This window comes from Notechis scutatus, chromosome 14, assembly GCF_049901735.1.
Source record: "Notechis scutatus isolate UNSWTSFEM ecotype Mainland chromosome 14, rNotScu1.2, whole genome shotgun sequence".
Taxonomy (NCBI): Eukaryota; Metazoa; Chordata; class Lepidosauria; order Squamata; family Elapidae; genus Notechis; species Notechis scutatus.
In genome coordinates, this window is record NC_142022.1 from 8,695,214 (window position 1) to 8,719,269 (window position 24,056).

General features: G+C 48.7%; 2 protein-coding genes across 2 annotated transcripts in view; both read right to left on the reverse strand.

Moving 5' to 3' along the window:
* Window positions 1-9,509, reverse strand: part of ADAM15 (ADAM metallopeptidase domain 15) — a 29,762-nt gene extending 20,253 nt beyond the window's left edge. Inside the window, 12 exon segments of the mRNA XM_087943717.1 lie at window positions 159-226; window positions 229-239; window positions 1,560-1,729; window positions 3,195-3,263; window positions 3,616-3,681; window positions 3,781-3,825; window positions 3,828-3,930; window positions 5,144-5,220; window positions 5,781-5,859; window positions 6,482-6,564; window positions 7,032-7,126; window positions 9,149-9,509. Of these exon segments, the coding sequence (XP_087799843.1) occupies window positions 159-226; window positions 229-239; window positions 1,560-1,729; window positions 3,195-3,263; window positions 3,616-3,681; window positions 3,781-3,825; window positions 3,828-3,930; window positions 5,144-5,220; window positions 5,781-5,859; window positions 6,482-6,564; window positions 7,032-7,126; window positions 9,149-9,227 (945 nt within the window). The 5' untranslated portion in view covers window positions 9,228-9,509.
* A 1,313-nt stretch (window positions 9,510-10,822) lies between these two features.
* Window positions 10,823-24,056, reverse strand: part of DCST1 (DC-STAMP domain containing 1) — a 16,246-nt gene continuing 3,012 nt past the window's right edge. Inside the window, exons 5-16 of the mRNA XM_087943780.1 lie at window positions 23,315-23,454; window positions 22,412-22,586; window positions 21,288-21,431; window positions 21,019-21,140; window positions 20,613-20,773; window positions 19,741-19,840; window positions 18,496-18,591; window positions 17,004-17,130; window positions 16,045-16,161; window positions 15,164-15,306; window positions 14,315-14,428; window positions 10,823-11,271 (exon numbers count right to left, since the gene is read on the reverse strand). Coding sequence (XP_087799906.1) covers window positions 11,026-11,271; window positions 14,315-14,428; window positions 15,164-15,306; window positions 16,045-16,161; window positions 17,004-17,130; window positions 18,496-18,591; window positions 19,741-19,840; window positions 20,613-20,773; window positions 21,019-21,140; window positions 21,288-21,431; window positions 22,412-22,586; window positions 23,315-23,454 — 1,685 coding nt within the window. The 3' untranslated portion in view covers window positions 10,823-11,025. The remainder of the gene's footprint in view (window positions 11,272-14,314; window positions 14,429-15,163; window positions 15,307-16,044; window positions 16,162-17,003; window positions 17,131-18,495; window positions 18,592-19,740; window positions 19,841-20,612; window positions 20,774-21,018; window positions 21,141-21,287; window positions 21,432-22,411; window positions 22,587-23,314; window positions 23,455-24,056) is intronic.

Here is a 24,056-nt window from a genome sequence, read left to right on the forward strand (position 1 = left end):
TCGTTGAGAATCTTTGATCTTCTTGCTAACCAGCTGCGGTTGTTCCGGGGTAAGCGGCCGAAGGGAGTAAAAAACAACAACAAAGGGACCCTCGACATGTTTTTGCAAGACCCCTCTCCCCCGTCGCCGAGAAGCCCCCGCCCTCCTCTTCAACTCACCATGCTGATCCCACCGGATCGTTTAGAGCAAATGGATCCTTGGGTCGACGCGCCGATGACCCCGGCGGGAACGGAGGGCCGCTATGGCGGAAAAGGAAGAGTTTGCATGAATAAAGCCCCCCAAAATAAAAACAAAAATTAAACTCAAGAGTTCTTTGGTTTTGCAGGAGTTGCGCCACAATGGTTTTTAAGCGGGTTGGAAGTTTGAAGGACCCCGTAATGAGGATTTGGGGTTTGGTGGGAGGGGTTACCCCACGTTTAACAGGCAAGGGAAATGCCCCCCCCCCCGTCACTTGGGAATCTTGTGGTAGCAGAGGGAAGGGATAGGAGGAGACTAGCTCCTCCCCTTAGCTTTGTAAGACCCACCCTCTGCAGAGCTCCACCCCCCCAGCTTCTGGATTCTGGCACCCAAGTGGCTAGTCCCTTTGAAGGATGAATTCATATATACACCAACCCACAGAGGACAATCGCCAAGCGTGGTTTCCTTCTGTGCGTTTTGGGGTTTTCCTTCTTTTGTAATTTTGTCTCTCCTTTCCTTTTTTTTGTTTTTCCTTTTGCCTTTGTGTATGTGTGTGTTTTGTGTATGTGTCAGTGTTGACTCCTAGCAAATGCCTGGAGTGGATCCTGCAGTTTCCTGGACAAGGTTTTTTTGCAGAAAGTGCAAATGATAAGACTCCTGTTCAAGCATTGGGTTGGACTAGATGACCTCCAAGGTCCCTTCCAACGCTGAGAGAAAGGGACTGGCCCAAGGTCACCTGAATGGCTTTGTGCCTAAGAACTCACGGCCTCACGGTTTCTAGCCTAATGCTACAACTCTACACCAAGTTGTCTTTCTTTTTCTCTTTCTTTTCTCTTTCTTTCTTTCTTTCTTTCTTTCTTTCTTCTTTCTTTCTTTCTCTTTTTCTTTCTCTTTCTTTCTTTCTTTCTTTCTTTCTTTCTTTCTTTCTTTCTTTCTTTCTTCCTTTTTTCTTTTTTCTTTCTCTTTCTTTCTTTCTTTTTCTTTCTTTCTTTCTTTCTCTTTCTTTCATTCTCTTTTCTTTCTCTTTCTTTCTTTCTTTCTCTTTTTCTTTCTCTTTCTTTCTTTCTCTTTCTTCCTTTTTCTCTTTTTCTTTCTCTTTCTTTTTCTTTCTTTCTTTTCTTTTTCTTTCTTTTTCTCTTTCTTTCTCATTCTCTGTTCCTCTTTCTTTCTCTCTGTCTCTCTGTCTCTCTCTGTGTGTGTCTCTCCGTGTGTCTGTCTGTCTGAGTTTCTGTGTGTGTGTGTGTGTGTCTGTCTGTCTGTCTGTCTCTCTCTCTCTCCATCTTTTGCACTGAGTTAATCAAAAATATATTGTAAAAAAAACAACAACCCAAGTTGCTAGTCCTCTTGCTGACCCAAGATCCTGCATGCGCCTGACGTCTTACACAATGAGCTGGACGTTGTCGTGGGGAATCCGGGGCAGCAAATCCTTCTCTCTCCACTCCAGGAACCGCTGGAGAATTTCTTTTGCGCTTCCGTTTGTCGACACCTGGTTGCCGTTATTCCAGACTTCAGCGCCGACGAGAGCCACTCGCAAGCCCAGCATCCTGTAGAACTGGAAGGAAGGAAGGAAGGAAGGAAGGAAGGAAGGAAGGAAAAAAGAACCATCGGATTTTGCACAGAGAGCAGATGCCAGATGATGAACGGTTGTAAGCTGAGAACAACCTGCATAACGTAGCTACTCCAGAGGGCCCTATTAGGCTAGATGTACTTGGATTTATATATATATATATATATATATTTAAACTGTTTTTAATCATCCTTTTTGCATCCAGATTAGCTTCATGGGCAGGCTTTTCCCATTTGGGTGCTCAATCTAGATGTAGGTAAGATGGAATTCAGAGTTTCCTCTTTGCTTAGACAGAGTTGGAAGGGTCCTTGGAGGTCATCTAGTCCAACCCATTGCTGAGGCAGGAGACCCTATAATATTTCTGACAAATGGCTGTCTGGTGTCTTCTCGAAAACCTCCAGTGATGGAGAAGGGAGGGGAGGGAGGAGAGAGTAGAAAAACAGAGAAGGAAGGAAGGAAGGAAGGAAGGAAGGAAGGAGGGAAGGGGAGGAAGGAGGGAGGAAGAATAGTAGAATAACAGAGAAGGAAGGAAGACTAGGAGAGGAAGGAAGGAAGGAAGGAAGGAAGGGAAGGAAGGAAGGAAGGAAGGAATTGAGGAAGGAAGGAGGGGAGGGAGGAAGGAGGGAGAGAAAGGAGGAAGGAAGGAAGGAGGAAGGAAGAAAGGAGAGAAAGGAGGGAGGAAGGAAGAATAGTAGAATAACAGAATTGGAAGGAAGGAGGGAGGGAGGGTGGGAAGGAAGGAAAGAAGGAAAAAGAATAGCAGAATAACAGAATTAGAAGGGGCCTAGGAGGTCATCTAGTCCAACCCCTGTTCAGGCAGGAGACCCTATACTATTTCTGAGAAATGGCTGTCCAGTTTCTTCTTGAAAACCTCCAGTGATGGAGAAGGGGAGGGAGAAAGGAAGGAAGGAAGGAAGGAAGGAAGGAAGGAAGGAAGGAAGGAAGGAAGGAAGGAAGGAAGGAAGGAAGGAAGGAAGGAAGGAAGGATAGCAGAATAACAGAATTGGAAGGGACCTTGGAAGTCATCTAGTCCAACCCCCTGTTCAGGCAGGATATATTATACTATTTTTCACAAATGGCTGCCCAGTCTCTTCTTGAAAACCTCCAGTGATGAAGCATCCACAACTTCTGGTGGGAAGCCGTTCCGCTGGTTGATTGTTCTCCCTCTCAGAAAAATGTCTCCTTATTTGTAGGTTAAATCCTCTCCTTGGATGGAAACTTAACCAAGGGGAGAAGCAACCTAGAATTAAGGAGAAACTTGCTAACAGTGAGAACAATTCACCCGGTGGAACAGCTTGCCACCAGAAGTTGTGGGTGCTGGAAGTTTTTAAGGCAAGACTGGACAGTCAATTGTCAGAAAAGGGAGAAGGTTTCAGGCCGAGAGAGAGAGAGAGAGAGAGAGAGAGAGAGAGAGAGAGAGAGAGAAACAAATGTCGGAATCGCGGCTCACCCCATCCATGTGGCTGGCGATTTCCAAGATCCGCGTTCGAGTCCGGTTGAGGCTCGGATCCAGCTTGAACTGAAAGGCGGAACGATTGGTGTCAGGAGTGGGATAAGCGGGGCTCCCTAGATCTATTCTAGGGGATTCCTGCGGCTTTGAGGGAATCAAACTTGCACCTAGGGTGTGAAGGTGGGGCGAGCGGAGGGGGAGGGAAGAAAGAAGGTCTTACTCGCTGAGATCTAGCCACATGAGAGTTCAATTGACACTTAACTATCTCTTCAATTCTGGCCCTGTAATATATTTTTTTGTTGTCGTTCCCCTGCAGATTTCTGCCAGAAATGACTTGATAAGCCTGCCCCCCGCTCCCCAAAAAATAAAATAATTGGGTCTGGGGGCAAATTGGGGGAGGGTGGAAAAAGACAGTCCTCACCTCGGCGTGGTCGGCCACGATCACCAGCTCCACGTAGCCACGTTCGATCTCTGCTTCTCGCTTCACCTAACAGAAAACAGATCATCAGAGTTGGAAGGGACCCCATTTTTTTTTTTTTTCTGTACTCCGGAGTGAAAATTTTTAAGGCGTTCAATTCAGCCTTACCCGTTTGGGCTCCAGAGGTGGGTGAAAGGGTCTGCGGCGCGTGCAAACCCCAGCGGGGGCTTCGCTCCTTCGAGTCGGTAGGCCCTCATCTGCCCATCTGGAGTAGGCTCCAAGCTGTAGCTTCTAATCCAGGAGATGGTCAGGAGACCACTAGGTGATCCAAAGAGAGAGAGAGAGCAGCCATGTTTAAAAGTGCAATATTTTGGATTTCTTTGGCGTTCAGGGTGGTGAATTTGCTCGAATTTTGGGGGAAATGCGCCCGAGAGGCACGCTTTTCGGTCAAAATTTGGCGTTCAGGTTGCCTGTTTACTTCTTTTCCCTGCTTTTCCTTCCGGGTCACGCTGGAATGGAAAAAAAATGGGAATAATTTTGCTTTGTATGAAGATTTGTTTTTGTTTAAAGTTCTTTCGAAATAGATCAATAAACGTGATCCGATCGCAGCTGGCCGCTTGGCGCATCGCTGAGCCTCGGTGGTCTCTGCCAGGCGTTGATTTTGGATGGCTTAAGGTGAGCGCTGCAGGATGCAACTACTGGTTGGGGATGATGGGATTTGCAATAGGGTTGTCCCCTGGAAGATCAGCAAAAGGTGGGGTGCCAATGCCTCAGGAAAAGCAAGGTTAGAAAGTGAAAGTGAAAGCGAAAGCAACAGGAAGGGGGAAGGGAAGGATAAAAGGGCAGGGGAAACAAACCACCTTAGCCAGGAAGGAGAAAGCGAAAGCAACAGCTTGGGGAAGGGAAGGATAAATGAAAGGGAAAAACAAACCCGGAGAAGGAGACAAAAAGTGAAAGCGAAAGCAAAAGCGAAAAGGGGGATAAAATAAAATTGAAAACGAACAAGGAGAGGAAGGAGAAAGTGAAAGCGAAAGCATAGGGCGAGGAAGGAAAGGGAAGGACAAAATGAAAGGGAAAGTGAACACAGAGAAGAGGAAGGAGAAACTGACAGCGAAAGCGGGGGGGAGGAAGGAAAGGAAGGATAAAGTGAAAGTGAATGTGGAGGAGAGGAAGGAGCAAGGGAAAGCGAAAGCAAAGGGAGGGGAAGTAAAGGAAAGTGAACATAGAGGAGAGGAAGGGAAAAGTAAAGCGAAAGTAAAAGGAGGGGAAGGGAAGGGAAAGGGAACATGGAGGAGAAGAAGGGAAAAGCGAAAGCGAAAGTAAAAAGCAGAAGGTGAGGAAGGAAAAGCGAAAAAGAGGTGAGGAAGTGAAAGGGAAAGATAAAGTGAAAGGGAACATGGAGGAGAGGAAAGAGAATGAAAGCAAAGGGAGGGGAGGGGAGGGGAAAATGAAAGTGAAAATGAACAAGGAGGGAGGAGAAAGTAAAAGTGGGAGGAGAGCTCCACGCTGCCCTGATCTTGTCCGTCCTTACCTTACACCCGAGCAAACACAGACGCTGGCCCAAGAGTCGGGGTACCCTTGGATGCTACCCCGATAACAGCAGTTGCCCTAAAAAAAAAAACAACGACCAAACAAAGCAGAGCAAAGGGCTTAGATCTTAATTCGGCTGAAACAAACCACAACATTCCTCTTTTGCACGTTAGAAAATATACACAAGCCAGCGTTTCACTGATGGAATCCAGGCTTGTTCAGGGCACAACGGATAAGCCAAGGTTTAACCTCCCGGTCTGCTGAATGCTACCTCCCATCAGAATAAGGAACTAGGGATTGGGGGAGGGGGGGCTCAGCTGTGACCCCACCCCCCCACATCTTCAGAGGGGTACCCAAACGGATTTTTTGCAACATCTCAATGGGGGCATTTTATGTTAAAACCTCTTCTGTAGATCAATTCAACAAATGGTTCCATATTTGGGCTGTTCGAGACAACTCAATGAACCGAGTTGGATCCCAGGTAGAGGCTAATATTTGCTCCTGCTTTTGAGCAGGGGGGTTGGACTAGATGGCCTCCCAAGGTCCCTCCCGACTCTGTTATTCTATGTTCTATGTTCATTCCACTGAAGGCTGATATCTAGCCTATAAAACCGAGAAAATAAAACTGTGGGCCTTACCTCCGAGTCGGTGGGATGCACCGTTCTCGTCCCGTTTGGGAGATAGTAGGTTAACCCCGAGCCGCCTATCATCAGCTCCCTGCGAAGGAAAAAAACAAAAACAAGCCAACATTCAACAGAAATGCCATCACAGCAAGCCTGCTATGTTGGGGTCTTTGGCTCAGCTGGGCCTCTCCAGAATCTGTTCCTCTTTCCGGCACGCTGCGAAGAAACTTCGCGTGCAAGAAAGGCGGTTTATTTATTTTTTTTAAAAAATAAAAATACCGCTTTTATCACCTTCAAACTCCTAGTTCTTCCTCCAGGGTGTTTAAGACCGACTGTTCCTGCCTAGGGAAGCTCTACTGAATGCTCAGGGTTGAAGTCTTCCCAGTGCATTAGGGGCTTCCTGGGGCTTTCTCTTTCTTCTGTGCTTTTTTTTTTAAACCAAATCTGAATTTATATTTGCATACAGAACCCCCAAATCAGAGGGGACCCTCGAGGTCATCCAGTCTGACCCCCCCCCTCTCCTCCAAGATCAGGGCATGGTCTCCCCATTTAAGCACCTCCAACAACTTCGGGGATTTCAACTTTAAGAAGGACAGGCTGAACTTCTCTAGGACTTTGGGGACCCCTCCAACCGGGAACCCCCAACACTCTGGCAACACCGCTGCCACACACACACACACACACACACACACACACACGCCCGCCTGCCGCCTCACCGATTCTGTGCCAAATCCACGAGGAGACCCTCCCCTTCCACCTCCAGAGCAAGTTGCAGGCGAGGAGGGAATCCGTGGGGATCCTATAAAAGAAAAAAAGAACAGAATTGGGCGGTGGTGGTGGGGGAAATAAGGAGGGGACCTCCCATTTTGGAGCAGGGCGCTTGGGAGGCCCTACACGCCACCCCTGCCCCCTTTCCCTCCACCGCCTGGGTTGGGGGCAAGCCACCCTTTGGGGGCGGGGTTGGGTGTCTCCGCCGGCATGCTGCAGAAGGTGTCTGCCACACATCCCTTCCTTGCCGCACCCAGGGCTTTCCTGCCCTATAGCAATAGGCGGAAATGTCCCTCCCCCCATCCATGGCACTGGGGGCGGGGGGCACGCTGTGGAGGGGGCGGAGGAGGGGGCGGGCCGGGGTGAGGCAGAGGAGACGAGCTCATCCAACCGGCCCAACAACCGGCGGCTGCCCAAACAGGCCGGTTGTGCGATGGAACGCCTTGCCCAAAACAAACCGAGTTTGTTCGGGGTGGGGTGGGGGTTGCGCCTTACCGACGACGGCAACTCGACGGGCACGATTCTCGGGGTGACCAGCCACGAACACAGGCCAAGTGGAGGGCTCCAGGGTGGTGGTGGTGGGCCGGAAGCATCTGCGAAGAGGGGAAACGTTGGTTTTAATGGGGGTGGAGGTGGGGAGGGGGTCTTCTTTGAAGGGGAGGACGGGGGTGGGGGTGTCTTCTCCTGTGCACCAGAAGTTGGATTTCCACATTGGTTGGGGGGAGGGGAATCTCTCAGTGTGAGTGGGCTTCAACCCCCAGGCCTGCATGCTTTAAGGGTGGGCTTCAACCCCAGAATCCCCAGCCTGCCTGCTTTAAGAGGGTGGGCTTCAATGCCCAGAATCCCCAGCCTGCATGCTTTAAGTGGGTTGGGCTTCAACCCCCAGAATCCCCCAGCCAGCCTGCCTTTAGAGGGGTGGGCTTCAATGCCCAGAATCCCCAACCTGCATGATTTAGAGGGTGGGCTTCAACCCCCAGAACCCCAGCTGCATGATTTAAGAGGGGTGGACTTCCAATCCTCTACTCCCAGAACCCCGAACCCCCAGCCAGCATGCTTTAAGAGGGAGGGCTTCAACTCCCAGAATCCTCTACTCTGCATGCTTTAATATGGATGGACTTCCACTCCCAGAATCCCCAGCCAGCATGCTTTAAGTGGGTTGGACTTCACACCCAGAATCCCCAGCCAGCCTGCTTTTAGAGGGTGGGCCAATGCCCAGAATCCCCCAACCTGCATGATTTAAGAGGGTTGGACTTCAACACCCAGAACCCCCAACCTGCATGATTTAAGAGGGTTGGACTTCAACTCCCAGAATCCCCAGCCTTCATGCTTTAAGAAGGGTGGGGAATTCCAGTCTGACCAGCTTGGGGCAGCGCATAATCGTGCCTACCGTCCCTGTCCTACTGTCCCCAATGATTAGTTCCTATTTCTTATATTTAAACTTATGTTTATTCTTATTTTTGTTATATTGTAAGCTTTTGAGAAAAATAAATAAAATAAAATAAAATAAATTCCTCAGCCAGCTTGGTTTAAGATACGTGGACTTCAACTCCCAGAATCCCCCAGCCAGCATGTTTTTCATCAAATATCCCTGTTGAAGGCATATTATTATATTTGGTGCATCTCACTTGGGGAGCCAGCCTATGTCCAGCACCCACTTATTTGCTCTGGAAGCCACCAAAACTTTTGCCGGGAGGGTGCTAGTCCTCATGAAAATCCTATTCCCCCCCCCAAATATATCTATAGTTTTTGCCCATCTTAAAATTGGTAAGATTGAAAAACAGTGATTTATTTAGGTGCTGGGATTAAACTCCTGAGGTTTTCGTCAAAAAATCTTAAGGACTAGAAACCGGAGGAGGCCCTTGGCCCAGAGCAGATTCTTTTAAATCAGCAAAAGAGCAGTTTCTTTTGGATGATGGGAATTGTAGTAGCCGGACAGGGACGGATGGCACCACCGGAGTTTGGGTTTGATTCTTTCTATTATCTATCTCAATTCCCCCCACTGCCTGGTGGGCCCCAAACAGATTGCATCATCACCCCTCCCTTTGGTTCCAAGCCTGCACAGCCAACTGGTGGGGCTGATGGGAGATGTAGTCCATGTTGAAGAAAGCCTGAGCTAGAGGCTGGCTACACCCGGGGAGAAAACAGCACTGACTGGGCCCTTCAGACTTGTGGGGGGAAAGGCTCTGTCCACGACCCCGACGCCCCCAGACCCAATTCCCAGCCTCCAAGCGAGCTGTCACGGGGGAGGGGTTCCTTTGCATCAGATCCCGACGCCCCCAGACCCAATTCCCAGCCTCCGAGCCAGCTGTGGGGAGGGGAAAACTTTGCACACACCCCCGACCCTATTGCGTGCTTCCAAGCGAGCTGTCACGGGGAGGCTTCTTTGCCTCCGACCCCGACGCCCCCAGACCCAATTCCCAGCCTCAGAGCGAGCTTAGCCCTCTTCCAGGCACCCACCAACCGCAACGCACCTTCCCGGGGTGTGTGTGTGTGTGTGTTACGGCAGGCTGCTCCGATCCTCCGCCGCCCTCCCCAGTCTATCCCCCTCCCCTCCCTCCCCTCCCTCCCCTCGTGGGGGGAGGGGTTGGTGGTCTCCCCTCGCCCGGCCCCCTCACCTGCCACGCATCCCCAGGACGCCAAGAGCAGCACCAGCACCAGCAACCGCGGCCCCGCTTCTCTTCTCCGAAGCGCCATCCTCACACTTCGGGGTCACTTTCTCTCTCTCCGGCCTGGCTCAAGAGCTCCGGGCTGCGGCTCAGTTAGTCGGTGTCCGGAGCCGCCGCCGCAAGAGGTGGCTCTTGAGCCTTTGCAACCCGCCGCCTCTTCCTCCTCTTCCTCCTCCTCCTCCTCCTCTGGCTCCTGCCTCCGCCTCGCATTGCAACGCCGCTGCAGCTGCAGCAGGGCCCGCCCGAGAAACGGGAACTTCCTGCCGGCCGCCCTTCCCTGGCCTCCGCCCCGGCGCTGGCTCGGCTCCCCAAGCAAGCCCCCACCCTTCTTCCCCCACCCCCACCCCACCCTCCGAGGGCCAAAGTCCCGCGGGGCGCGCCTGGCCAAAGAGCCAGAAGATCCGCTGCCTTTCCGACGCTTCGCTTGCAGCAGCTGGAAGCTGTGTGTGTGTGTGTGTGTGTGTAGAGGAGAGGGAGGGGAAGGGGGGCTTCTTCCCCTGCCCCGCGGGCAGGCGGGGGTCGACCTGGGGATGGTATCCGAGACGAGAAGAGAGGAAGGGGAGGGAAAGGTTGGCGCTGGTCCTGCGCTGCGCCCTTGGGAGCGCTTGGCTGGTTGGGGGGAAGAGACCCCTCCCCCGTGGGAAGGCTGGGTGGGGGAGATTGGGGAGGGGAGGGTCCTGGCTAAAGGCGGAGGGAATTGTCAAGGGTCGGTGGGGTGGGTGGGTTTCTCCCTGGATGTTTGAAACGCAGAGTCTACCTTCCTTTCTTCCTCCCTCCCTTCTTTTTCTTTCCTCCCTCCCTCCTTCTCTCTTCCTTCCTTCTTTCCCTCCCTCCTTTCTCTATTTTCTCCTTCTGTCTTCTCTGTTCCTCCCTTCTTTCTTCTTTTCCTTCCTTCCTTTTCTTTCTTTCCTTCTTTCCCTTCTCTATTCCCTCTCTCACTTCTCTATTCCTTTCTTCTTTTCCTTCCTTCCTTCCTTTTCTTTCTTTCCTTCTTTCACTTCTCTATTTCTTCTCTCTCACTTCTCTATTCCTTTCTTCTTCTTTTCCTTCCTTCCTTTTCTTTCTTTCCTTCTTTCCCTTCTCTATTCCCTCTCTCACACTTCTCTATTCCTTTCTTTTCCTTCCTTCCTTTTCTTTTTCCCTTCTTTCCCTTCTCTATTCCCTCTCTCTCACTTCTCTATTCCTTTCTTCTTCTTTTCCTTCCTTCCTTTTCTTTCTTTCCTTCTTTCCCTTCTCTATTCCCTCTCTCTCACTTCTCTATTCCTTTCTTCTTTTCCCTCCTTCCTTTTCTTTCTTTCCTTCTTTCCCTTCTCTATTCCCTCTCTCTCACTTCTCTATTCCTTTCTTCTTTCCCTCCCGCCCTTGTCTATTCTTCCCTCCCTCTCTTCTCTATTCCTCTCTCCCTCCCTTCTTCTCTATTCCTTCCTTCTTTCTTCTTTTTCCTCCCTCCCTCCCTTCCCTTCCTTCTCGTTTTCTTTCTTTCCTTCTTTCCCTTCTCTATTCTCTCCCTCTCTCTATTCCTTTCTTCTTTCCCTCCTCCTCTTCTCTATTCCTTCCTTCACTGCAACTATAAATAATCCACGACTTATACCAGCAACTGCTGTCCAGTGCAGACCCTTAAACCAGGGGTCCCCAAACTTGGCAACTTTAAGACTTGTGGACTTCAACTCCCAGAATTCCTGAGCTAACATGACTGGAGGAGGAGGAGGAATTCTGGGAGTTGAAGTCCACAAGTCTTAAAGTTGCCAAGTTTGGAGACCTCTGCCCTAAACAAAACCTTTCTTTTAAAAAAATCCTCCATTTAAGGCAGGAAAAAATGCCACGATTTAATCGGCGTAGCCCCTTCCTCCGTCGCTGCTCTCATCGTCGGAAACCAGATCGTTCGGATGGCAGGCAAAACAGATTTTGCCAAGGTCTTTCCAGCAAATTCGGCAGTAAACCGTCTCACAGTCGGGATTCGAACACACCAACGAATTGCGGGATTCGGGCCGGTTGCAAAGAATGCATCGGCGGACCAGGAACCGTTTCAGGAACGGACACCAGCGTCCGATCTGGTTCAGCAGTGGCTTTTTCTAAAAAGGGAGACAAATTTGGAGTTGAAATCCCCCCATCGTTTCCCGCAAACCCCAAATAAAAAAAATAAAATCGATATCGTAGGCCTCCCGGAAGCAAATTCTTTGCAAAATAAAATAGCTGTGATTTGTTGAAGCCAAAGGCCTTCAAACTCGGCAAGTTTTAAGACTTGCGGACTTCAACTCCCAGAACTCCTGAGCTAACATGACTGGAGGAAGAGGGATTCTGGGAGTTGAAGTCCACAAGTCTTAAAGCTGTCAAATTTGATGACGTCCTGTTCTATCACCTATCCATCATCTCTCTCTCTCTCCCTGTACCTACCTATCTATTTACCTGTCTATCAATCTATCATCTATATATCTATCTATCATCTATCTATCATCTATCACAAGGGTCTTCAAACTTGACAGCTTTAAGACTTGCGGACTTCAACTCCCAGAATTCCTGAGCTAACATGACTGGAGGAGGAATTCTGGGAGTTGAAGCCCACAAGTCTTAAAGCTGTCAAGTTTGAAGACCCCTGGATAGATGGAGAAAGAGGGGTAGAATAGATAGATAGAAAGAGAGAGAGAGAGAATAGATGGAGAGAGAGAGAGAGAAAGATAGAATAGATAGAAAGAGAAAGAGAGGTAGAATAGATAGATAGAAATATATATATAGAGAGAGAGAGATAGAATAGATAGAATAGGTACATAGATAGATCAAGAGTCTTCAAACTTGGCAAGTTTATGACTTGTGGACTTCAACTCCCAGAATTCCTGAGCTAACATGACTGGAGAAGGAGGAATTCTGGGAGTTGAAGTCTTAAAGTTGCCAAGTTTGAAGACCCCGATCTATCACCTATCATCTCTCTCTCTCTCTCTCTCCCGCACCTACCTACCTACTTACCTACCTACCTATCAATCATCTATCTATCATCTATCACAAGGGTCTTCAAACTTGGCAAGTTTATGACTTGTGGACTTCAACTCCCAGAATTCCTGAGTTAACATGACTGGAGGAGGAGGAATTCTGGGAGTTGAAGTCTTAAAGTTGCCAAGTTTGAAGACCCCGATCTATCACTTATCATCTCTCTCTCTCTCTTTCTCTCTCCCTGTACCTACCTACCTACTTACCTACCTACCTATCAATCATCTATCTATCATCTATCACAAGGGTCTTCAAACTTGGCAAGTTTATGACTTGTGGACTTCAACTCCCAGAATTCCTGAGTTAACATGACTGGAGGAGGAGGAGGAATTCTGGGAGTTGAAGTCCACAAGTCATAAATATAAGCTGTCCAAGTTTGAAGAAGACCCCTGGTTTAAGCCATCAAGAAAAAAAAAAACCATTTTAGGATTTCCCCGTTTTGCAAAAAAAAACAGGGCAGGGGGAGAGAGTTGCTCGACTTAACGACCGCAATGGAGCCTGTTGCTAAGCGAGACAGGCCCCCTCAAGGGAGTGGGGCCCCGTTTTTTAACCCTCTTTCCTCGCCACCGTCGTTAAAAGTGAATAGTTGCAATTGTTCAACGAAGAACAGGCTTGTTAAGTTAGAAAGCGGCTTTCCCCAAACTCGTCGCAAGGTTGCCAAAGGGGATGACGTGAACTCTTGCCACCGTCGTAACTATGAGTCCGCTGCCTGGAAAGTGACCCTAAGGACTGGAACCGGCCCAAGAAAAGGAGATTTGGAGAACTGCCAATGGGCGTCCGATCGACTGGGTTTTGGCCACGAAGGACCCCCCAAAAAAAAGGTGCTTGGGTGGGCACGGATACCAATCCTGCTGTGGGGACCGAAGGAGGGAAACACCCATCCGTTCCAGCCCATGGGTGGAGTGCCCCCCACCCTGAAGGAGACTGCCAACGGACAGGGCGGGGTCGCGGGTTCGAGTGCCGCTCCGTGCTGGAAGCCGAGCGCCACATGCCAAAAATATTTTGCAGAAGCAGAAATTCAGCCGGAAATAGCCAGGCGGAAGGTCAGCTGGCTTGGCTGACAAGCATCCATCTGTTTTAGACACAGAGTGGAGAGAAATAGTCCTCCTCGACTTACGACTGCAAGGGAAGCCCAAATTTCCTTTTTAAAAAAAAAAAAAAAAGCAAGGTTTTTTTTTTTTTAAAAAATTTCAATCTACTGTTGTGGTTTGCCGGGCTAAGGTCTCGGAGAGCGAGGACACAGACGAGGGGCTTTGCGTGGGATGCGAGGATGGGCCCAGGACCGTCGGAAAGTGGGGTGCTGTCTTTGGAGATTGGGGAGGCTGGCAACAGTGAGGAAGAGGACCCTGAGGAGCCTGGGCCCAGTGTGCGTGTGCGCAGGGCTGTTCGAAGGAAAGAGCAGCTGCAGCGGCACAGGCGACTAGTGTAAGGCTGCAAGGTGATGGCCTCAAGAGATAAAAGCCAGCTGAGAAACCGGAGCTCTTTGCAGGAAGCAAAGACGTTTTTACACTCCAGCCTGGTGGACGTTCGCAGTTATCTTGGTTGGTGTTTGGAGACACTTTGTGTTTGAAATACTTCTTGGCAACTTTATCTGGTGTTCTTGGCAGCCTTGCACCACTCGTTCTTATCAGAGACAATGAGTTTTAATAGTCTTTTAACCGTGAATGAACAGAATTCGCAGAGAAGCATTAAAAGGTTTTGCTTTTATCTCTGGTGTTTGTTTACTTGGAACAAGGTTTGGGTCAGAACATCTACACATTACACATCAACACATCAACAGTGTGGCAGCCATACGTCGTACATTTTAGTACAAGCCAAATGAATAAAACCAACCATATCTCTTGATACACATATTGACATGCAATTATAATCCTTCCTTACTTAACTTTTTCAACATTTCAATGCTCTCTTCTAGTGCCGGCCGCCATAGCATTTATAGACATACCTAATCATTTCATTATTCAATTTCCTCTCCTATTTTTTTTATTTTTTAAATAAAACTTCTCGTTGGGCGAGCGGTGTGGTTCCAGGTTTCACACTCTTTTTTAAAAAAAGGGGTATTTCGTCTCATGTCGTGGTTTTTCCTCAACCTGGCCTACCTCGCAGGGCTGGCATGCTGGGTTTTTTACTCACCACTCTCTTGCGCCTCCGAGCTCGGAGAATGATGCGTTTGCGCTGCACAATGACAAAAGCCATGCGCCGACGCAACATCTCGTTGTAGAGGTAGATAATTCGCTTCTTCTCGCGCTGTCAGAAAGAGAGAGAGAAAAAATAAGGATCAAATCACGTGCTGGATGGGGGATTCTGGGAGTTCTAGTGCACCTGGGCTGACTGGGGGATTCTGGGAGTTCTAGTGCACCTGTGCTGGTTTCAGGGTTCTGGGAATTGTCGTCCATCCATGCTGGCTAGGAGATTTTGGGAGTTGTAGTTTACCCGTGTACGTGCTGGTTAGGGGATTCTGGGAGTTGTAGGCCACCTGTGCTGGCTGGGGAATTCTGGGTGTTGTAGTCCACCCATGCTAGCTGGGGGATTCTGGTTGTTGTAGTCCATTCAGGCTGGCTGGGCGTTTCGGGAGCTGTAGTTCCGCCACGCTAACTGGTGGATTCTGGAGTTGTAGGAAACCCATGCTTGCATGGGGATTCTGGGAGTTGTAGTCTACTCATGCTTGGGTGGGGGGATTCTGGGAGTTGAAATCTACCTATGCTGGCATGGGGATTCTGGGAGTTGTAGTCTACCCATGGTGAATGGGGGGATTCTGGGACCTCTTATAGCTCAAAGACACACAGCAGCCAGAAGACGCCAATGGATGCAATTTTGCCATCCTCAATTCTCATGACCCATTTTGCACCTAGCAAGTACCCCATCATGTCGGCCTGTCTACTCCAGTCGTCCCCTTCCCCTTTTGTGGGGTGGGGGCCGGGGGGGCTTTGCACTGATCAAGGGGGGATGGGAGGGCGACACGCGATCAACTCCCCCTCCCACCTTGGGGAAGTAGAAGGCTGCGATGACTCTCCGGAGACGGAAAACGTAGACTTGCAGGAAACATAGCATCACCAGGGCGCCTAGCGGGATGGCAGTCTTCACGTACTCGTCCTGGCTCATCCCTCGCGGTTCTGGCAAACATTCTGGGGTGGGGGGCACGACAAAGCACAAAGGTCTGGGGTCCCAGCTTGGAAATGGGAAGGAGGGAGTTTCCTTCAGCCGAGGAAAACAAACAAGAACCGGCCAATCATTAGTCACCCAACATGGTTTGTTTCTCAATCTTGGCTGATTTAAGAGGGGTGGAGTTGTAGTTTACTATTATGGCTGGGGGATTCTGGGAGTTATAGTTTACCACACTGGCTGAGGGATTCTGGGAGTTATAGTTTATCATACTGGCTGAAGGATTCTGGGAGTTATAGTTTACCATACTGGCTGAAGGATTCTGGGAGTTATAGTTTATCATACTGGCTGAAGGATTCTGGGAGTTATAGTTTACCATACTGGCTGAGGGATTCTGGGAGTTATAGTTTATTATAGTGGCTGAGGGATTCTGGGAGTTATAGTTTACCACACTGGCTGAGGGATTCTGGGAATTATAGTTTATTATAGTGGCTGAGGGATTCTGGGAGTTATAGTTTACCACACTGGCTGAGGGATTCTGGGAGTTATAGTTTACCACACTGGCTGAGGGATTCTGGGAGTTGGAGTCCATCCATCTTAAAACTGCCAAAGTTCGAGAACCATCGTAATAGAGCCTCCAGCAGCAGAGGAAGTCTAGCAGCAAAATGCAGGTGAAACGTCTGATTGGCTGAGCAGAAGCCCTCCCCTCCCACCCATCCAGGGCCAGTTGCCCCCTCCTCTTTCTCTCCCCACCCCCTTACGCAGGTTGTTGGTCTCCATCACCATTTCTGACGACGTGTTCAGGGCCCCGATGGTGCTCCGGAGGAGACGGGCCATCATGGTCTCCCCGCCAACCTGGACTTCCAAGTGGTGGCTGCCTGCGTGGAAGGCAGGGGAAGGTTTGGTTAAGCCAGCTTTGATTAAACCAGGGTTTCTCCCCCTGGCTCAAAGGCATCCCTAGAGTTGAGTTGGACGGTGGAAGGGATTTGAACTCGGGTCTCCCAGTGCTGGAGGTTTTCAAGAAGAGACTGGAGAGCCACCTCTCTGAAATGGCCTAGCAGGGGGTTGGACTAGAAGACCTCTAAGGTCCCTCCCAGCTTTGTTATTCTGCTGTTATTTATTTATTTATTTCTCTTTCCTTCCTTCCTTCCCTCCTAGGGGGTTGGACTAGAAGACCTCTAAGGTCCCTCCCAACTCTGTTAATCTGCTATTCTTTCTTCTTCTTTCTTTCTTTCTTTCTTTCTTTCTTTCTTTCTTTCTTTCTTTCTTTCTTTCTTTCCTTTCCTTTCCTTTCCTTTCCTTTCCTTTCCTTTCCTTTCCTTTTTTCTTTTCTTTTCTTTTCTTTTCTTTTCTTTTCCTTCCTTCCTTCCTTCCTTCCTTCCCTCCCTCCCTCCCTCCCTTCCTCTGGGGGCTTCCAACAACAAACTGGACAACCATTTTGTGTCAAACATTCTAGGGTTTCCTGCCTGGCCACGGGGTTGGACTAAATGACCTCCGAGGTCCCTCCCAAAGTTCTACCTTCCCCACGGATCTCCATTAAATTGCATTCAACGAGCTGCCCTGTCCCTCGGGTGTGAGTTTGAGTTCCCCTCTGCCCAAGGATGGAGGGTTGGGCCATTGGAAGGGGTGGGTGGGGAGGGGAGAGAGAGGAACCGGCTGCCCTTCCGGACCACGGTGCGGATTCATCCAAGGCGGGGGGAGGTCAGAGGTCGGCACTCACTGCGGAAGGAATACCGGATGAAGGAGTGGTTCCGGATGGTGCTGAAGATGGTGTAGAGGAGGGAGTCCAGGGCGCAGGCCGTCAGCAGGAAGACAAGGGGAGGCAGGCAGCCCAGCAGCTCCAGGAACTGGGGAGGGGATGGGTAGGGAAGGGAAGGGTAGAGAAGAAAGGGAAGAGGGAGGAAGGAGGGAGGGAGGGAGGGAAGGAAGGAGGAAAAGATAGAAGGTTCAAGTGAAAGGAAGGGAAAAATAGAGGGAGGAAAAGAGAAAGGGGAAAGGATGGAAGGGGAAGGGAAGGAATGAAGGAAGGAGAGAGGAAGGAAGGAAGGAAGGAAGGAAGGAAGGAAGGAAGGAAGGAAGGAAGGAAGGAAGGAAGGAAGGAGGAAAAGATAGAAGGTACAAGTGAAAGGAAGGAGGAAAGGAAGGAAAAAATAGAGGGAGGGAGGGAGGAAAAGAGAAAGGGGAAAGGATGGAAGGGGAAGGAAAGGAATGAAGGAGGGAGAGAGGAAGGAAGGAAGGAAAAAGGGGAGGAAGGAAGGAAGGAAGGAAGGAAGGAAGGAAGGAAGGAAGGAAGGAAGGAAGGAAGGAAGGAAGGAGGAAAAGATAGAAGGTACAAGTGAAAGGAAGGAGGAAAGGAAGGAAAAATAGAGGGAGGGAGGGAGGAAAAGAGAAAGGGGAAAGGATGGAAGGGGAAGGAAAGGAATGAAGGAGGGAGAGAGGAAGGAAGGAAGGAAAAAGGGAGGAAGGAAGGAAGGAAGGAAGGAAGGAAGGAAGGAAGGAAGGAAGGAAGGAAGGAAGGAAGGAAGGAAGGAAGGAAGAAAGGAAGGAAGGAGGAAAAGATAGAAGGTACAAGTGAAAGGAAGGAGGAAAGGAAGGAAAAATAGAGGGAGGGAGGGAGGGAGGAAAAGAGAAAGGGGAATGGATGGAAGGGGAAGGGAAGGAATGAAGGAGGGAGACAGGAAGGAAGGAAGGAAGGAAGGAAGGAAGGAAGGAAGGAAGGAAGGAAGGAAGGAAAGGAAGGAAGAAAGGAAGGAATGAGGAAAAATAGGAGGAACACGTGAAAGGAAGGAGGAAAGGAAGGAAAAATAGAGGGAGGGAGGGAAAGACAAAGAGAAAAGGATGGAAAGGAGGGAGGGAGGGAGGAAAGAAGGAAGAAAGGAAGGAAAAAGGAAGGAGGAAAGGAAGGAAAAAATAGAGGGAGGGAGGGAAAGACAAAGAGAAAAGGATGGAAAGGAGGGAGGGAGGGAGGAAAGAAAGAAGGGAAAGGGAAAGGAAAGGGAGGAAGGAAGGAAGGAAGGATGGGAGGGGATAAATAGTCAGCTGAGATCTGAAATTACCAACCCCGAATGGAGTGAATGGATGCACGCAGAGGGCCCTCTGCCTTGCAATGAATGTCCGGTTGACTCGGGGTCATCTGGGACCACCACCACCCCACTTGGCCAGGTCCCCCTTGCCCTCTGTCCAGCTGCCCCCAGCTGCCCCCTGGCACTCACCACACTCTTGGTCTCCGGCGGCTGGAAGGCCAGGCGCAGGGGGTCGATGATCTGGCTCTCCTCTGCCCGGCGTAGGGGCAGCAGCGTCCGTTTTTTCTGCTCGTTCGGGGGGGAAATGGGACACGGAGCCTTGACTACAAAGCCCAGCAGCCTCCACCGGCTTCCCCCATGGGAAACAACCTCGGAGGCTGTCATGGAGCCGCCCTCGGCCAGACTCAGCCTCCCCTCCTTGGCCTACAGCTAGTCAAAGGTAGACTGCCCTGAGCAGGGAAGCTCATCGGCATGTAAGCGTGGCTTTATTCTTTATTTTCGTTTCCCTTGGTACTTTTTTTTTGTTTGTTCTATTTTTATTTTTCGCTTCGTTCCATTCTTTTTCCTTCTTTTTCTTTCATTTTTTTCCTTTCTTTTCATGATTGCGAAATAAGCGGCAGATAAATATAAATATAAATATAAATATAAATAATATAAATATAAATATAAATAGTATAAGTATAAGTATAATATATAAATAATATAAATATAAATATATAAATATAAATATATAAATATTAAAAGTATAAGTATACGTATAAATCTATAAATATAAATATAAATCTATAAATATAAATATAAATCTATAAATATAAATATAAATATATAATTCCATCTAATTCATAAAGTGGTTGGTGGTCGAATAGTATTTTTTTTTATTAAAGTTTTTATTTTTTAAGACAAACATATATAAGCAGGACATAAAAACATAAAACCATCTTCCATTTTATATACATACAGTGTGTCAGTTGGTTACAAATCTTTTGTGCTATCCTTTCGTGGTCATTACTCACAGTTTTATATAATTTTTCCCATTGTCAAAGTAAGATAGGCTTATATATTTATCAGTTATTAATCATCCATGACGAAACTATTTATTCCATCATTTTACATGAGATATTCCCAGTTTTATTTTAAAATTAATATTGTACTTTCATCCAATATATGTCTACATTATATTTTATATCGATCTATGGAAGTTCTATTACAAAATTATCTAATCTGTCACACAATACCTGTAATGATTTTTTTTTTTTTTGCTTTGCTCCGCAGACTCCGGGATAGACTGCTGCTGGTGCTGGAGGTTCCATTAGCATTGGATGCATCCCTCCCAAGGCCCACGTACACAGGTTTCTGGGACTCTTTGGCCAACTCCCTGCCGTCTCCCCCCCCACCCAACAGCCCCCTCCTCAGCCTCACGGGAGGGGAGCTCACCTGTTTTCGGCGCCTTGCGTCGATCTGCCGAAAGTAACGAGAGATATAGAGGTTATCGAAACGGATGTCTTCGTTGTACTTGTTGGTGTAGGAATAAGCCCTGGGAAAGAGAAGGAGGGGCGGGCAGAAGCTTTCCTCAGCAAGGAGAAAAGGAAGGAAGGAAGGAAGGAAGGAAGGAAGGAAGGAAGGAAGGAAGGAAGGAAGGAAAGAAGGAAGGAAGGGTAGAAGAAGGAGGAAGGAGGGAAGGAAGGGGAGGAGAAGGAAGGAATAAAGAGAGGGTAGAAAAGGAGGGAGGGAGGAAGGAAAGAAAGGTAGAAGGAGGAGGGAGGGAGGGAGGGAGGAAGGGAAAGAGAAAGGATAGATACAGTACACGATAGAGATAGATTATAGATAGATAGATAGATAGATAGATAGATAGATAGATAGATAGATAGATAGATAGATAAGATAGATAAGATAGAGATATAGATAGCTATAGATAACAATAGAGATGGATGGATGGATATAGATATAGATATATAGATATAGATATAGATATAGATATAGATATATATAGATATATAGATATAGGTATAGATAGAGATATGTAGATATGTAGATAGAGATAGAGATAGAGATAGAGATATATAGATATAGATATAGATATAGATATAGATATAGATATAGATAGATATGTAGATATAGATATGTAGATATAGATATAGATATGTAGATATAGATATATAGATATGTAGATATGTACATATAGATATAGATATAGATATGTAGATAGAGATATAGATATGTACATATAGATATAGATATAGATGGATGGATGGAGGTCACGGTCTCCCTACCCTACGCCCACCCCTCTGAAATGGGCCCCAACTCACGAGGCAAAAACGAGGATAAACATGCAGGAGAGCAGAACGCGCAGGATGGTGATGGCCACGCCCAGCTGCTTCCCACTCTGGTACACCTGCTCCTTGACGTTGTCCACCAGGTGTTTGTGGGACGAGAGGTTGGCCCCCACCAGCATCTCTTGGCGCTCTTCCTGGGGGGGGGGCAGGGGGAGAGGGTGTTCAGCCGTGACTCCTGGGACGTGGCGACCGTCGTAAATATGAGTCAAATTGTCCAGCCTCCGGATTTGGATTGCGTGACCGCAGGGAATGCTCTGACGGTCGTAAGTGTGAATCGCGGTCCCAAGTCGCTTTTTTTCAGTGCCGTTGTAACCTACACCCCCCGAATGCACAAGTTGCTTCAAACCCGGTTAAGCCAACATTGATCGATCCGACAGACCTGGATGACAATGCTGGCCGTGAAATCTTGGTTTAAGTTTTCCACCGAGCCGTTCACCCGGTCATACGTCTGGCCAAAGTTGCCTTCCACAGGGATCTTGTCTCGGCACCAAGCGTTCATCACTACAGGAGAGAGAGAGAGAGAGAGGGAGGGGAAAATGACGAGATCGAGCAAGCGAGCCACGTTGCAAATATATATAGGAACGAATCCAGACAAGTCTTTTTTTTTCCTTGCAAAGCTATGTTTCTACCTGCAGGGAAGTCACTCACCTTTGGCCAAATGGCAAAGGAAGCTGAATTTCATGGGAAGGCAGAGCAGGTGGTTGACCAGGGGCACGGCAATCGTCTGCATGCAAGACCGGTGTTTGGTCTGGAACCAGGCCTGGCAACGCTTCACGGCCTTCTGGATGATGCCTGCCAAGTGAGAGGAATTCCCACATGTCCCCAATCACCAGGAGACGGGGAGTTCTAGTCCTGCCTTAGCTATGAAAGCCTGCTGGGTGACTTTGGGCCAATCACCAGGAGACGGGGAGTTCTAGTCCTGCCTTAGATATGAAAGCCAACCAGGTGACTTTGGGCCAATCAACAGGAGACTGGGAGTTCTAGTCCTGCCTTAGGCATGAAAGGCAGCTGGGTGACTTTGGACCGATCACCAGGAGACGGGGAGTTCTAGTCCTGCCTTAGGCATGAAAGGCAGCTGGGTGACTTTGGGCCAATCACCAGGAGACTGGGAGTTCTAGTCCCTATGAAAGCCATCTGGGTGACTTTGGGCCAATCACCAGGAGACGGGGAGTTCTAGTCCTGCCTTAGCTATGAAAGCCTGCTGGGTGACTTTGGGCCAATCACCAGGAGACGGGGAGTTCTAGTCCCGCCTTAGATATGAAAGCCAACCAGGTGACTTTGGGCCAATCAACAGGAGACTGGGAGTTCTAGTCCTGCCTTAGGCATGAAAGGCAGCTGGGTGACTCTGGCCCAATCACCAGGAGACGGGGAGTTCTAGTCCCTATGAAAGCCATCTGGGTGACTTTGGGCCAATCACCAGGAGACGGGGAGTTCTAGTCCTGCCTTAGCTATGAAAGCTGGCTGGGTGACTTTGGGCCAATCACCAGGAGACGGGGAGTTCTAGTCCTGCCTTAGGCATGAAAGGCAGCTGGGTGACTTTGGACCGATCACCAGGAGACGGGGAGTTCTAGTCCCTATGAAAGCCGTCTGGGTGACTCTGGGCCAATCACCAGGAGACAGGGAGTAACCTAAGGAATTCTGGGAATTGAAGGTCTACGCGTCTTAAAGCGCCAGCGTTTGGAGATTCCCGTCTCTGGCATGTGAAAAAAAAATCTCCGCTTAAACTCTGCTTTTCAAAAGGCCACTTTTGAGCCGCCATTTTGGCTTCTTACTTTCGCAACGCATCCGCGTCTTCGCCTCGTAGACTTCCTGGGTGGAAGCGCTCCCTTGGGCTTCGCGCGCCAAACGGCGGCTCTCCGTGCCGGCCCGGCTTGCCACTTGCTTGTTCAGCTCCGTGAAGGAGCGCGAGATGTCCTGTGACTCGCTTCTCAGCGTCTTCCCACTTCTCTGCGTTGGAAATAGCCTTCAGGCCAAGCAGGACTCGGATAAACTTCATGAGGACTAGAAGCCTACGCCGGGAAGATCTTTCTCCTTGCGTTGCCTCTTTGTACGACCAGAAGCAACCGTCGTCTAAAGTCTAAACCAGTGTGTGTTTCTTAACCTTTAAGATGGGTGGACTTCAATTCCCAGAGTTCCCCTGTCAGCGTGGGTGACTGGGGGATTCTGGGAGTTGAAGTCCACCCGTTTTAAAGGTGCCTAAGGTTGAGTTATAATGTTAAATCATGCAGATTTAAAGGGAGTATATTTGGCCCACCAAGAATAACCCAAAATCAAGATGTTAATTCTTTTATGTGTCTTTTTTAGCATCAAAAGGACAATGAATACTGACAATTATTTCTTTTTAATTTAATCTGAGTCTCCAGGGACCATTTTCATAGCAGATGGAACTCCAAAGCCCATAACCAGGCAGCTGAATTGGCACCAACGGATTTACTATTCTCCGCTCTTTACTACCGGGCGGTGGGGTTGGACTAGATGACCTACAAGGTCCCTTCCCACTCTGACAACCGAATCTATTTACAACGTCATTATGAAATGTAAAGATGAGCAGCGAGTTACAGAAACGGCGTTCAAGCTTTTCAACTGAATTTACAACCCCCCCGGCCTTTTCATAAACTGCTCCTCAAGAGGACTAGCCCCTTGGGCTAGCCGCAACTGCCGTGTGTTATTCTTACCACCATGTCTTTGAGGATCTTCCGCATCGGAGCCAGGGAAACTTTCCAAGCTTTCTTGGAGTTTTCAATCTGTAATTCCACCGTGCAGCTGATGGATCTCACCACTTCGCCGAGATTGTGGCGAATATTTGCCACGGGGCCTGCCAAGATGGATAGAGAAAAAAGAAGAAGATGATACAGAGGAGGGGTTCCAAATTTCCCAAAGAGGGGCAGAAAAGGCGCTAGTCCACATTGGCAATTGAAGCTTAAAAAGGGTGGGGGGAGAGTTGCAGCGTGGAGAAATGCTGCCCTCTGGTGGCTGTGCCTGGAACCATGTCCCCCGCCCCCAAAGGAGATACAATAAACACCCTCTAGTGTCTCGGTGCTGCAACTGCAGCTTTAAAGAGAACGCTCGTTAAAAAAATATTGCATGTAATAAATAATATTCTTTTTTTAGAACGGAGTGACTTTCTCTGACTGCGTCTCTATTTATAGCTGAGGTTTGCCTAGAGAGGTCCAATTTCAGAGGGCAATGCACGTTGCAGGATAAATGCTCTTCGGGGTTTAATGTGGAAATTTTTCTCCTTGGAAACCAATCCATCCTAAAGCAAGCCTACTTTGGGCCAATCACCAGGAGACGGTGAGTTCTAGTCCTGCCTTAGCCATGAAAGCCAGCTGGGTGACTTTGCACCAATCAGCAGGAGACTGGGAGTTCTAGGGTTATTGTAGGAAGGGAAAATAGGAAAATAGGAAGGAGAGTTGG